The 15,177-nt window shown below is 30.0% G+C and overlaps 1 protein-coding gene across 1 annotated transcript; it reads right to left on the reverse strand.

The window, feature by feature from the left end:
- Window positions 1-5,386: 5,386 nt before the first annotated feature.
- LOC124926740 (probable polygalacturonase) lies at window positions 5,387-12,039 on the reverse strand. The gene is made up of 5 exons (XM_047467026.1): window positions 11,608-12,039; window positions 9,884-10,004; window positions 9,522-9,696; window positions 8,663-8,733; window positions 5,387-6,178 (listed from the first exon to the last, which is right to left on the reverse strand). The coding sequence occupies exons 1-5, from the start codon at window positions 11,935-11,937 to the stop codon at window positions 5,517-5,519; spliced, it is 1,359 nt and encodes a 452-aa protein (XP_047322982.1). The 5' UTR covers window positions 11,938-12,039; the 3' UTR covers window positions 5,387-5,516.
- Window positions 12,040-15,177: the final 3,138 nt, after the last annotated feature.

Here is a 15,177-nt window from a genome sequence, read left to right on the forward strand (position 1 = left end):
GTTTTGTTTGTTTTTTTAATTCAGATTGGTTTCTTGAAACTCATTTGTTGTTTTCAACAAAGTTAGGGCTTGTCTAACTTTGTTTCATGAAACTCATTCTTTACTTTGGGTTTTTTTAATGAAATGGTAATAAGACGTTTTCCAAAAAAAAATAATAGTAACTTTTTTATTGTGGTTATGAATTTGAATCTTCATACATAAAAAAAATGAATAATAATTAATGAATTCATATGAATAAGGTTGACAATTAAAATTCGTGGCACAGTTTTCGATCTAAATTATTTATAGCGATTTTTCACTAATTTGACTGTGGATGAGACAAAAATAATATTTGTGCCCCACACTCATTCTACTCGAATATTAATAAACAAAATTAAGTATATAACATCACAAATATATTTGTTTATAATTTTATATTTTAAAAAAAATATATATTTGATGGAATCTTGCATATCTTAATTAAACATTTCACATGGGCTCGACGTGCACATGTATGGTCTATAAAGACTTACTTGTCTTGTAGTTTATGTGTTTTATCATTTTGTGGTTTTATTGCTTGTTGTTTTGTCTGGTTCAATAATATTGCTTATTCTAGTGAGTTTTACAGACCAACTGAACAAGAACCTTCGCAAACCCAAGCATTTACTTTTCTAATTAGAGACCCTAACGTGGGATTCACTCAAGGACTTACTACCTTATATTTTTATAATAATATAAAATTCCAATATATTACATTATATATACTATCATTTTATAAATTTATTATAGAAAAAAATTATTTTTTAAAAATATGGTATTCACATTGCCTCTCGGAAATTTCTCGAAACCCGTACAAGGCAGGGATAATAGTAAAAACATCCCGATGTAAAATAAGGCAGAAATCGTACCACCCTATTAGTCATCCATGTTCTGGGATAAATTATGGAAGTTCATGGTTTCCACAAAAAATTTATTTTACAGTTGGAGTTTGATATGTGGTGGTATTTTAACTGATGATAGTTATATGACCAGGTTTATTATCTTAGTTAGTCAATATTGTTTGTGTCTCAAAGAGGTGGAGACAGGCCCTCAACTTCTTTTACATTATAAGGGTGTTGTTATTTTGAGTCTTCTTTGGACCATTACTGGTAATCACTAGGTTATGTCGGGAACCATTGGTACGTGTTAGGAAATGTGGCTTGAAGTAGTTAGATTTGCGGGTCTGAAATAATGAAAATATATATTTATTATTTTTTGATGAATTATTTGATTCTAGAGAAGTCGTAAAATCTTCTGCAATCTCAAACAACCGTTGCGATTACTTCACAATATTATCATATTGACATTATATTAGGTTCGATTTAGGAAGCCAACCTATTCGGTCTGATAGTTTATTGCTTTTTTAAAAGATCTCTGCACACATTAATTTTGTCATTTTTGTTTGACTTTGATTGATTTATCTACTCAAATGTTATGCTTTGGTCATTGTTCTTTAATGACAATCTATTTCATAATATGATTGCATAAATCATTTTCATAAAAATAAAAAATTTGATGCATGGTATTTTGGTTTCACCTAAAATCAAAATAACTTTGAAACATTCATAGATTAAAGCACCAATTCAATTACTACAAAATAACAAATTTTCTAACTCTCTCTTGATTAACACACAGTAAAGAAAGAAAGCAGCTAACAGTTTCTGGATATTCAAAAGCTTGATTTCTCAGTAATTTCAGTAAGCAAGATGATCGAGAGATTGTCCGTTGTCTTAGGAATCTTTAAATATGCACAGGTACCAACGGTCGAATCTTCAGAATGATACGTGTAACTCTTCCATTGGAACGCCTCCATAGTACACAGTCGACTCTGAATACAAGGATCGTGGTCGTACACAACAGGTAGTGCGTCGAATATTCTTCAGAGATTTACCTGCAAAATAAGTAGTGGGAAGGATATTCGCTTATGTGTCATTGGTTGATTGGTTGCATCGGGTTGTCGTACTGATCTTTACTAGAAAGTGGAGCAGGAGTAGCGTACAGCTGTAGCACGTGGTTAGGCGGGTGCTAGCTTCAAGCAACTGTTTAAGCAAGCTATTAGACGTATTTCAATTAGACGACCTCGTCTAATGAAATCAAACGTCCCCGTCTAATAACATACTCCATTAGACCACCTGGTCTAACGGGATTAAACTTACGTCTAATTATAATTACTTCAAACGAATCTGAAGGAGTTAGACTACACGTCTAACTTTCACAAGTTAGACTGCACGTCTAACTTTCACAAGTTAGACTGCACGTCTAACTTTTACCAGTTAGACTACACGTCTAACTTTCTCTAGTTAGACTGCACGTTTAACTTTCTCTTTCTATTAGACTGCACGTCTAACTCCATGAGTTAGACTGCACGTTTAATTACGGTTCCACTTCCGACTAATCTAAAGGAGTTAGACTACACGTCTAACTTTCACAATCCATTAGACTACATGTCTAACTCCACGAGTTAGACTGCACGTCTAATTACTGATTCATTAGACTACACGTCTAACTCCACGAGTTAGACTACACGTCTAATTATGAATCCATTAGACTGCACGTTTAACTCCACGAGTTAGACTGCACGTCTAATAACGGATTCATTAGAATGCACGTCTAACTCCACAAGTTAGATTGCACGTCTAATTCCTCCAGTTATACTACACGTCTAACTCTGCTTAATTAGACTACACGTCTAATTTCGCTAGTTAGACTGCACGTCTAACTTTGTGCATCTAATGCCAAATCGGTCTAATGAGCCTCATTAGAACCAAGTCTAATGAAGTTGTTTTTCAATACACCTGCATCAAAAACAATTAGACACATATATAATTCATTCATCATTTAATCATCAAAATTCCAATAGTCAAACTATTTCAACACTTAGTCAAAATAATTTGACCCAACAATAAGAGAAAGTCCATTCACCCCATAAAAAATTGTAAATGTGGGGAAACGTTATCAATTAGGAATTTTACCCCATCTCCATGAGGCTTACTTCTCAAAAGAGGTCTCATCATCGGAGTGGTGGATCGATCACATGTACGAAGGTTAAAGTCCCACAACATTATAATCAAAGCACAAATTGTCATTTTATTTTAGCATTTTTTCACATGCCAATAGATATTAAGCATGATCAGCAACATGCAATTCAATGAAAGGGTTGATACTAAAAGCTGAGAAACTGAAACAAATGGAAAGTTTGTAGCGGGAAAAGATTGGGAAATTCTTTGAGAAAAGGAAGAGGTAGTCGATTGGCATAAAATCGTCTAGTCTACAAAGATTATTCCTCGACATTAATTCATTCTTTGGCTGACATACATGAAAAGATTGACAACAAAGGATATAATTAGGTAATACATGAGTATTCCAGACGTTAATTGTCCAATCTATAAAGTGTATGAGAAAAGCATTAATCACTTGTTTGGGGAGTGATCGTGTGTATCTCAGCTCTGGTGCAAATTTGCAAATTAAATTAATATTTCAAACTTCCCAGGTACATGGAATAAAATCATAGACTTGGTAATGAAAAAGGGTAAGGGAGACAACTTCTATGCAAATGTGTTCAAATACTTCTTTGAAGCCTTGATCTACAATATTTGGAGGGAGCGAAATATAAGAATTCATAGTACAAATCAAATATCAGTGGAAAAGGTCTAGGAAGACATAGTCACATGTGGAAATACATTAATATACACTTGGAGATGAATTCCGAAAAATGAAGACAAACTGAAGTTAAGTCAAAGATGGAATATTCCTTTCAAAATAACAAGGAAAAGAAAATCTAAAATTCGGTAGAATTTGTTTGTGTGTTTGTTGTTTTGTTTGTTTTTGTAATTCAAATTGGTTTCTTGAAACTCATTTGTTGTTTTCAACAAAGTTAGGGCTTGTCTAACTTTGTTTCATGAAACTCATTCTCTACTTTGGGTTTTTTTAATGAAATGGCAATGAGACGTTTTCCAAAAAAAAAATAATAGTAAATTTTTTATTGTGGTTATGAATTTGAATCTTCATACATAAAAAAAATGAATAATAATTAATGAATTCATATGAATAAGGTTGACAATTAAAATTCGTGGCACGGTTTTCGATCTAAATTATTTATAGCGATTTTTCACTAACTTAACCGTGGATGAGACAAAAATAATATTTGTGCCTCACACTCATTCTACTTGAATATTAATAAACAAAATTAAATATATAACATCACAAATATATTTGTTTATAATTTTATATTTTAAAAAAAATATATATTTGATGGAATCTTGCATATCTTAATTAAACATTTCACATGGGCTCGACGTGCACATGTATGGTCTATAAAGACTTACTTGTCTTGTAGTTTATGTGTTTTATCATTTTGTGGTTTTATTGCTTGTTGTTTTGTCTGGTTCAATAATATTGCTTATTCTAGTGAGTTTTACAGACCAACTGAACAAGAACCTTCGCAAACCCAAGCATTTACTTTTCTAATTAGAGACCCTAACGTGGGATTCACTCAAGGACTTACTACCTTATATTTTTATAATAATATAAAATTCAAATATATTACATTATATATACTATCATTTTATAAATTTATTATAGAAAAAAATTATTTTTTAAAAATATGGTATTCACATTGCCTCTCGGAAATTTCTCGAAACCCGTACAAGGCAGGGATAATAGTAAAAACATCCCGATGTAAAATAAGGCAGAAATTGTACCACCCTATTAGTCATCCATGTTCTGGGATAAATTATGGAAGTTCATGGTTTCCACAAAAAATTTATTTTACAGTTGAGTTTGATATGTGGTGGTATTTTAACTGATGATAGTTATATGACCAGGTTTATTATCTTAGTTAGTCAATGTTGTTTGTGTCTCAAAGAGGTGGAGACAGGCCCTCAACTTCTTTTACATTATAAGGGTGTTGTTATTTTGAGTCTTCTTTGGACCATTACTGGTAATCACTAGGTTATGTCGGGAACCATTGGTACGTGTTAGGAAATGTGGCTTGAAGTAGTTAGATTTACGGGTCTGAAATAATGAAAATATATATTTATTATTTTTTGATGAATTATTTGATTCTAGAGAAGTCGTAAAATCTTCTGCAATCTCAAACAACCGTTGCGATTACTTCACAATATTATCATATTGACATTATATTAGGTTCGATTTAGGAAGCCAACCTTTTCGGTCTGATAGTTTATTACTTTTTTAAAAGATCTCTGCACACATTAATTTTGTCATTTTTGTTTGACTTTGATTGATTTATCTACTCAAATGGTATGCTTTGGTCATTGTTCTTATATGACAATCTATTTCATAATATGATTGCATAAATCATTTTCATAAAAATAAAAAATTTGATGCATGGTATTTTGGTTTCACCTAAAATCAAAATAACTTTGAAACATTCATAGATTAAAGCACCAATTCAATTAACACGAAATAACAAATTTTCAAACTTTAGATAAATAAGCGTAGTTCAGTTTGAAGAGAAATCTACACACATTTTATCATTAATCCAATTCAAAGGGAAAAAGAACACACTCACCTGCCTGAGCGGCGCTGGTTAACTCTGCACAAGGCAACGGACTAACCCCAATCGCCGCCCCAGTCACATCCGAACATTGCCAGGGATCATTCCTCCTATTTCCAACCGGCGCCTGATCATTCATGTTCACATTCGAAAGACAAATCCCAGTAAACGGGCAGCCCTTAAATCCATGTATCATTCCCGGCTGCAGAACTTTCTTACCAAGAACGAGCGTTATATTTATTCCCTTTACCACTGAAATCGCATTCGGATCAAATTTATCATCCGGATGGTCTCCAACATTCCCCGCTATTCTAATCCCTGTTCGTACGTTTTCCATGTAAATATCGAAGAATGTGATGTTCTTAATAAACCCTCCTCTGCCGATGTTAGTCTTAATGTGGATTCCGAATCCCATGTTGTAAAGATTAACATGCTCCACCAATATATTCTGAACACCGCCTGATACTTCACTGCCTATTGCGATTCCAGCAAAGGGAGAAGATCCGGTCAGTCGGCGGATTGTGATGTTGCTGCTGGGACGGCCGTATGCGATTCCATACTCGTCCCAACCACTCTTTACTGCCACAAGATCATCTCCAGTTGAAACGTACAAGTCCTCTATGCAAATGTTTGAGCTTGAATCTGTCATAAGTTAGAAGAAGAAGCATGAGTAAAATGAGAATAAACTACCTCTGAATTTATATGATTAATAAAATAAGTTTTAATTTATTAACTTGTCATTCTGCATTATCTTTAAATGAATCTAAACTATTTGTATATTTCTAATTGTTTTACTGTATTAAGGATAAAAACGTGTTACAATATCTACATTTAATGTAGTGAGAAGGAATATTAGATTTATAATTTCGTATCTTTATTTTGTAAATGGTGTAATATTTATCTAAATAAATAGTAAATTTTGTTAGGTTATTGTACAAGTAAAGTTTCTTTGAATAAAAGTCTCATGGTTTTTACTCTTTCATTTGAGAAAGTTTTCCATGTTAAATTTTGGTGTTCTTGTTTCATTTATATTTCTTTTTATGTTTGTTATTTCTCGCTCCTAAAGATTCAATCAAGTGGGGAATAGTTTATTATCACAAGTGTGATTATTCTGCTTTATTCCCAACAGAGTGGTATCAGAGTTTGGTTCTAAGAGTTTTTATTTATTTTTAATTGGTTTATGGAGGGAGATTAACACAAACATAATGATTTTGTTAAATGGTTCAAACTATCATATTTGGAAGGGAAAATGAAAGATCTTCTATTTGTGAAGTCTTTGTATTTACCTATTTTTGGTAGTGAGAAACTCATCTCCAAATATGATGAGGAATGGACTTTTGAGCATGAACATGTATGTGGTTTCATTCGTCAATCTTCTGAAGAGAATGTTTATAATCACATACAACATGAAACAAATGCACCTACTTTGTGGGCTAAACTTGAGAATTTGTATGCTTCAAAGACAAGAAGTAACAAATTATTTTTGCTCCTAAAGATTATTTATTTGAGATATAGTGATAGTGTTTCTATGGTTGATCACTTGAATGGTTTCAGGGTGTTCTTGATCTGATATCAGGAATGGGTATAAACTTTGAATACGATGTTCAAGGGCTTTGGTTATTGACTACTCTACCTGATTCATGAAAAACATTTAAAGTTTTTCTTTGCAACTCTATTTATAATGGTGCAGTAACATTGGAGATAGCCAGAAGTGGTGTCTTAAATAAAGAATTGAGACGAAAATCTCAAGGCTCTTCATCACACAAATGTGTTTGTTGTTGAAAATCGGGGAAAACAAGATAGTAGAAGTGAGAAAGATAAGACGAGACACAAGAGTCGGAACAAGTCTAAGTTAAAAATACAGGCCAACTGAATGTTACAATTGTGGGAAAAGTGGACACATGAAGAAGAATTGTTATAAGCTCAAAAATGAAGCAAACAGATTTAAGAAAAAGAAAGATGATTCTGAAGATCGCGTCTCAGCAACTACTTATGATCTCGTCACTGTTCACAACGATAATACAATTAACCTTGTATGCGATGAGTCAACTTGAGTGTTTGACACAATAGCTGCCATACATGTTACGCTAAATCTTATACTCTTGGTAATTTTGGAGTATTGAAGATGTGTAATAATATTGTAAGTAAGGTTATTGGTATTGGCGATGTTTGCCTAGAATCTAGCAATGAGTCGAAGTTGCTACTTAAAAATGTTCGACATGCTCCAGACAAGATGTTGAATTTGATTTCAACTAGAAAATTTGATGATGATGGTTTCTTAAGCTCTTTTGTTATTCGATCTCCAAAAGAGGAGCTATATCACAAGTTATTACTTGTCTAGCTACGAGTTCTATTAAACAAAAAAAAGACCGCAATCTTAATTTATGAAGATAGAATGAGAAGTTGTTGAAAATTTTAAACTAAATGTTTATATTTCTTAGTTTAAAGGAGGGTGTTATAAAATAATATAAGTTAGATTTAATTGTTTAAATTTATGTCTTAATGGGCTCTAATGAACTTAGATGTATAAATATGTATCTTTATAATTAGAGATGATGTAACATAGGATTATTTAGACTATTATTCATGAAAAATCAATTGGATGAGTGATTCTATGGGATAGGGTCGACCTTGTGTAAGCTTAGCAAGCCCACGGGCTAGGGAAACTCATACCCTAAGCAGCCCATTTAATAAAAATATTAGATTATTTAGTTAAATTTATTAATTTTTTTAACATAAAATTGTCTAGCATATTTGTTTAGGATGGAAAATAAGTTTTTATATTTGGTTATAAGTTTAAATTTAAAAAAAAAAAATTGAACAATTTTTTTAAATCATAGGGTTGGGGCAACCCAATCCTCGGGCCGATAATATCTGGGGACATAAACATTGTTGGTTGAATCTTGTTAAATTTTTTGTTATTTATTTTACTATATCTCTATTGTTTTAGATTATCAATATTATTGTATGATTTATAAGAAATCATTGGTTCAAACAATAATTTAGATAGAATCTAATAAACAATAGTTTACCAAATGAAAAAAATAATAACTTTCAATTCTAACTGAAGATTTAAGAATTGGGGATTGTGTCAAAACACATTGTGACAAAGAATAGACACATTACCTGGATCAATTCCATCTGTGTTGGGAGAGTCTCTTGGAGCCAGTATTGTCACATTTTGAATAACAACATTGCTACAGAAAATAAAGAAGCACAACCAAATGATTAGGATATAAATAATAGTATCATTAAGAAAAAAAATAGAGTACAATAATACTATAGCACTGAAAATTTTACAATAATATTAATTTTAGGACAACTCTAAGGAGTTCATAATTATTATTTTTTGAAATTTAAGTTTGTATTTAAGAATAGAACTTCTTAGGGTTTACAATTCAAATACAAAATAAGGGGGAAACGAAGAGCAAACTAAAAAGATGAAATGGAACAGGCACCTAATTTGTATAAATATTTGGTAGTTTTACATCAATCACCCAAATAACACACATCAGATGAGAGCTGCCATTTTAAGTTAAGGACTTGTAATTGTCTAGATGAACTTTTATAGAAGTGTCATTATAGAACTTTTTATTTTGTTTTAGAATTGGATACATACGACCTATTCCTTTTTAGCTAAGACTATTTCAAATCAATAATTTGATCTTAAACTTGGTTTGAATGTTCACAAGTAGACACAATCATATTTATGTGTGTTTTGATATGGTCACCTTTAAAATAAAACAAAAAACACAAATTTTGGAAATTTTGGTGATTGTTCTCTCAATTCAATCAATCAAAATACAAGCTAGATTTTTATTTATCTTTAATTATAAAAAAAAACATTTATATTTAGTTTACCACATTTAATAGCATTCGCTTCAGTCTAGACACTATGCCAACAACATATCCTAGAACTAAGTAGTTAATTCATCACAATACATAAACATTTAAACATATAAATATCAATAATAAGTCATTATACCTGCAATAAACTGGATGGATGTTCCAGAAAGGGGAGTTCTTGAATATGAGATTGGAGATTATGATTTCCTTGGAGTTCATAAATTCAACGAGATTAGGTCTGGTGAATTTAAGAGTTCTTTGCCTCCACATATTCCACCAAACCGCACCCTGGCCTTCAATTGTCCCATTTTCACCTAAAGAACAAATGCTTCATCAGTCATAACATAACAAATTTTCCATTGATTTAGTTTGAATTATGATTTGTAAATGCTGGAGATCACTATTGTTGAAACTAGGTTTTAACAGCCTACAAATCATATAGTAAAATCCAAATCCATAACTAGAATACGGCTATATAAAAAAGGTGATGCAGGTAATGACCAGTAATAATGACATCTTGAAGCCCATCTCCATGGATGAAACTAATGTATCTTCCTCCAGGACGTTCTCTTCCCCTTCCATATGTAGGTAAGGGGTTAACCAAAGGCCAATTTATTGTATCCTGAAACATAAATAATATCCTGATTCCTGATTGATTGATGATATTGTATAACAGTTTTGATAAATGTACATTTGCACTATCGGTGAAATGTATTCTGTCACATAAATTTAGAAATCAAAAGGTTGTTTATTTAGATTTATCTCTTCACAATAGTTCATCTACACCGCTACACTTTTAAGGCAAATACAAACAGTTCTTTTTGGATAAATAAATTTGTTGCACTGTGAATGCTAATTTTATTTTACTGTCCACACATGTACAAAATACTCTAATTAAGGCTATGTTAGGATTGTGTTTTTAAAAATTTTAAATAGAAAAAAAATAATAATTGTGGATAATTTTGATAAGATAATAATTACTTAAAAGGTATTAATATATATAAATAAAATAGAAAATAATAATTTTAAATGAAGGTATTTTAATATTTTGGTTAATAATTTAATTGACGTGATTGATAAAAATTGATTAAAATAATGTTTGATTTTGTTTGAATTATTTAAAAACCTCAAACCAAACAAGACCTAAGCAATCATTTTAATGACTTTAATATTATTTTAATATTCTAGTGTGCATTTTTAGCCAAGAGGCATATTATTCATTTCTTATGGTAAATATCTAAAACTCATAAACTTATTTTCAAATTCAAAACAAAAATACAATAAATGTAGATTAAACAATAATTCATTTGCAATTCAAAATTTTATTTCCAAACTCAAAAGTATATTGTATTAAAACAAACATTATTTGTAAGTTTAAAATTATAAATTTATAATTTATAAAAATATAAATATAAAATAAATTAAATAAAATTTCAAGTATAATACAATTTAATAATTTAATTATATATTAAAAAACATTATAAATTTTTATTTAAAAGTAAAAAATAAGTTAAAGGATATATATAGATATCAAAAATTATAAAAAATAATAATTGAAAAGCTTTGAAAAAAATGGCCATATTGCGCTTGCCAGCAGAGAGAGTGATGGAAACATATTATATTTTATGTTTGGAATTGATGTCGGTTAGAAGAAGAAATGACACGTATGATAAATTTTAAATTTATTGGTAATTATCAAATAAGAGACTTTAAATTGAATAAATATTTAAATTTAATTTTAATAATATATATTCATAAAAATTATCATGCAACTTTAAATAAATAAAGTGTAAAATAAAATAAAAATTAAAGTAAAAAGTGAAAAGCCAAATGCATAAAATATATTTAATGTTTTGTTGAAAGTAAAAGGTGTACTTAAAAAAATAAGTTTTTAGATTAAAAAACAATTAAGATATATATCTAAAATATATATATATATATATGTGAAACTAAAAATTCTAATATAATTTAGAATTATAATATAGAGAATAATCATTATAAAATAAAATTACAATATTCTATCCGGCCCTAGTGAAAACAAAAATCAGTTGTTGAGGTGTCAGACTATAGAGATAAAATAGAATCAATTTGTTGAGATCCTGATAAAAATTTATAATTTAAAAACAATTTAAAAGTACTAAAATTTAAATATATTATTTATAATTTATATAATATTATAAAAAAATAATTAATAAATGAACTAATTCTGAAATAGTGAAAATGACCTGTGAAGCTTTGATGACAGCATCTTTGGCCAAGAAAAGAGTCATATGGCTAGTCAAGTTGAAGGTCTCAGTTAAATACACGCCAGCAGGTATGTATAGAAGTGTGCCTCCTACTCGTTTCAGACGCTCGATCTCATTAATCGCCGCTCGAAACGCTTTAGTATTCAGCGTTTCTCCGTTGCCCACGCCTCCAAAATCCGCTATCGAAATCCTGCCACTGCGATTCCTCATAGGCACTATTCCAGAGCACGTTTCGACATGATCAGCGCCAATACAACACTTCATCCAGAGATGGAAACAAATTATCAGTGATAAACCAAATCGCCACATTTCCTTAATTAATTTGTGAAACGAACGCGTATGTATGAATGGATTGAGAAGAAAATTATATCGGATTTCAGAAATCGGAGATCTTAATAAGAGAGAGCAGTCGATTGAAGAAAGAAGAAGAGATTTGTATATCTAATGATATATAAAGAGAGAGAGAACGATCGGATCTATTTGTTTGTTTGTTTGGTGGTGTGAAAATTCAGTAAATGGATATACGGTCCCATTTGAAACCTGACTTGTTTAGTGAAAACTTTTTTAAATAATCACAAATAAATCAACATCATTTTATTTATTCTTTTATCAATATCATCATTTTATTTAAGTATTTTATAAAAAAAAATAAAAAAACAATCATTTTTTTTAATTATTTATCAAAATAGATTATTTAGGGTTAGATTTTAGAATTAATTTTAATAAAATAAATAAAATTAAATTAATATTTTTTTTAATTAATCATGTTTATCTATTTATACTAAGAGTAATGATTGGGGAAACGGAAATATTTGTAACGAAAGGATGTGTAAGGCTGATTTATACTACTTTATAATACATATAAAATGAAACCATAGGTATACCAAGAAAATTGCTAATTTTCAATTTAAATCTAAATAAAAGATATAATAAAAATAAAAACACTAATAGAAAGCAAAAAAAAGGTTATATTGTCCAATAAAAAATTGATTTTGAATTAAAGGAACAAAGAAAAAAAGAAAGAAAAAAATTCTGTAGACCGAAGACCGAAGAGATCTTAGATCAAATAAAAACAATAAAAGAACCTTAAAAATATTGAAGAAAATAATTCGGAATTCAATATAACATTTTAGTAGATTGTTGACTAAGTATATATAACATTTATTTTTCTTTTTTATCTCCACTAATAATTTATCTTTCTCTTTTCAATATTTACATTTTTTTTCTCAATATTTACATTTTCTCTCTCTTGAATATAATCACATTTAATATATTTATTTTTTCAATTATTATTATTATTAAAAAAACTTAATAATTTATCTTTTAAATTTTTTTATTATAATAAATATTCTTTTTTTAAATTATTGTACATACCACGTTATAAACTTATTTTTATTATTTCTCTCTCAATAATTTATTCTCTTTTATTGTTAAATCACAAACCACTAATATTGAAAATAGATACAAGTTATGACGCTAAGTTGTTTCTAAAAAAAATATATACAACTCAAATCAACAATTATAGTGCTAGTTGAATGTTGTTGATTGATTATTTTTTTTTTTTGTAGTTACTTCAACTTCTATATTTGATTTTGTTTTTGATTGAGCTTCTAAGAAATATCAAAATGAATCAACATTAAAAGAAAGAAACTTTTATGAAAAGAGGAGAGAGAAACAATATTTAAAAGAGAATCGGGTTGAATAAGATAATTAATAATTTATTTTTTATATCTTTATATATATTTAATTAAATTAATAGATAAGAAAAATAATTAATTGAATTAAGAGAAAGAAATAATTTGTCAATTATATTATATTATCTGATCTTGTAACAACTCAGATCTTCTGCTACCGATTACCGTGTTCCTCTGTGGCGGACCAATCAGATTGCAGCATTATTATTTTAATAATAAATCAATCTGGGTAGGAGAGGGAGGGAGAATCCGGAATCCGGGTTTCGGCCCGGGTTCACACTAGACGCCGTTAACGGCAGCGCCTGTTAACGCCAGAAAATTATATAATATTCATATGATACCCAGATAACATATCTTCGCTCAGGGCACCGTGTCAGAGGGAAGAGTGAGATGCGATGGGAGCGAAGATCTACACGTCCGTTGCCCTGACCCTCATGTAAACCCCCCATACCCACCCATGAGAAGACCGTTTGCCTTCCATGAAAATACAATTACCCGTCTATGTAAAGACCAAATTGACAGGGATTTTATATTTAAGTTTATTTAATATTAATTTAATTTATTGCAAATCACATGCAGCGATATAATATTCGCTTCAATTAATTCATTCATTTTTTTTCTAGGAATTTAATTTAATTTTTTATTTCATTTTTTTGGCTTGGAGACCCTCAGGAGCGAAGATATATTTGCTTCAATTAATTTTAATAATTATATTTCCGTTTATTAAATATTAATTCAATTAATTCATATTTTTTTAATTAATTTTAATTAATTTTGTTATTTAATTTTTTTGCCTCGAGACCCTCTGGAGCGAAGATATATTTGCTTCAATTAATTTTAATAAAAACATCATGTAAACCCCCCAACCCACCCATGAGAAGACCGCCTGCCTGCAATGGAAAGACACTTACCCGTCTATGTGAAGACCAAAATGACATGGATTTTATATTTCCATTTATTAAATATTAATTCAATTAATTGAAGATGACATACAGCAACCGAACAAATCTTCGCTTCAATTCCTTGGCTGTTTTTTTTGTTTTTTTTTATTTCATTTTTTTTTGCTGGAGACCCTCATGAGCGAAGATATATTTGCTTAAATTAATTTTAATAAAAACCTCATGTAAAACCCCCATACCCACCCATGAGAAGACCGCTTGCCTACCATGTAAAGACACTTACCCGTCTATGTAAAGACCAAAATGACATGGATTTTATATTTCCGTTTATTAAATATTAATTCAATTAATTGAAGATGACATGCAGCAACCGAACAAATCTTCGCCTCAATTACTGGCTAGTTTTTTTCTAGTTTTTTTTATTTCCGTTTATTAATAAATGTTAATTCAATTAATTTAAAATGACATGCAGCGATATAATATTCGCTTCAATTAATTCATTAAAAAAAAAATTATTTAAATTTTTTTGCTGGAAGAGAATATTTGTTCGCCTAGACCATGTTCTATGTAAAATGGATTGAATAGTCGCTTCTCGAGAGAACACTTATTCGCCCCTGGTCCCTGTGTCATGTGACATGGAATGAATAGTCGCTTTTCGAAAGAAGACATGTTCGCCCCGGTTACATGAATATATATACCCCTAATATGATTATTTTATAATCATTTCCGCCCGATTCATCTCTCTCTCTCTTCCTGCCTCCTTTCACGGCGATTCGCAACCGGCTACCCGTCGACCAAACCAGAAACAACATCTTCACGACTACACAATGGTACGTATTCCTGAATAGTAACTTTTCATATTTAGGATTATGGAACTACTAAACTAGATTCTGTTATGTGATGTTGTTGTCTCGTTAATCTTTAGGAAACCCTACTCTCCAAATGTCACCTTCAAT

The sequence above is a fragment of the Impatiens glandulifera genome, chromosome 2 (genome assembly GCF_907164915.1).
Source record: "Impatiens glandulifera chromosome 2, dImpGla2.1, whole genome shotgun sequence".
In the NCBI taxonomy this organism is placed as follows: Eukaryota; Viridiplantae; Streptophyta; class Magnoliopsida; order Ericales; family Balsaminaceae; genus Impatiens; species Impatiens glandulifera.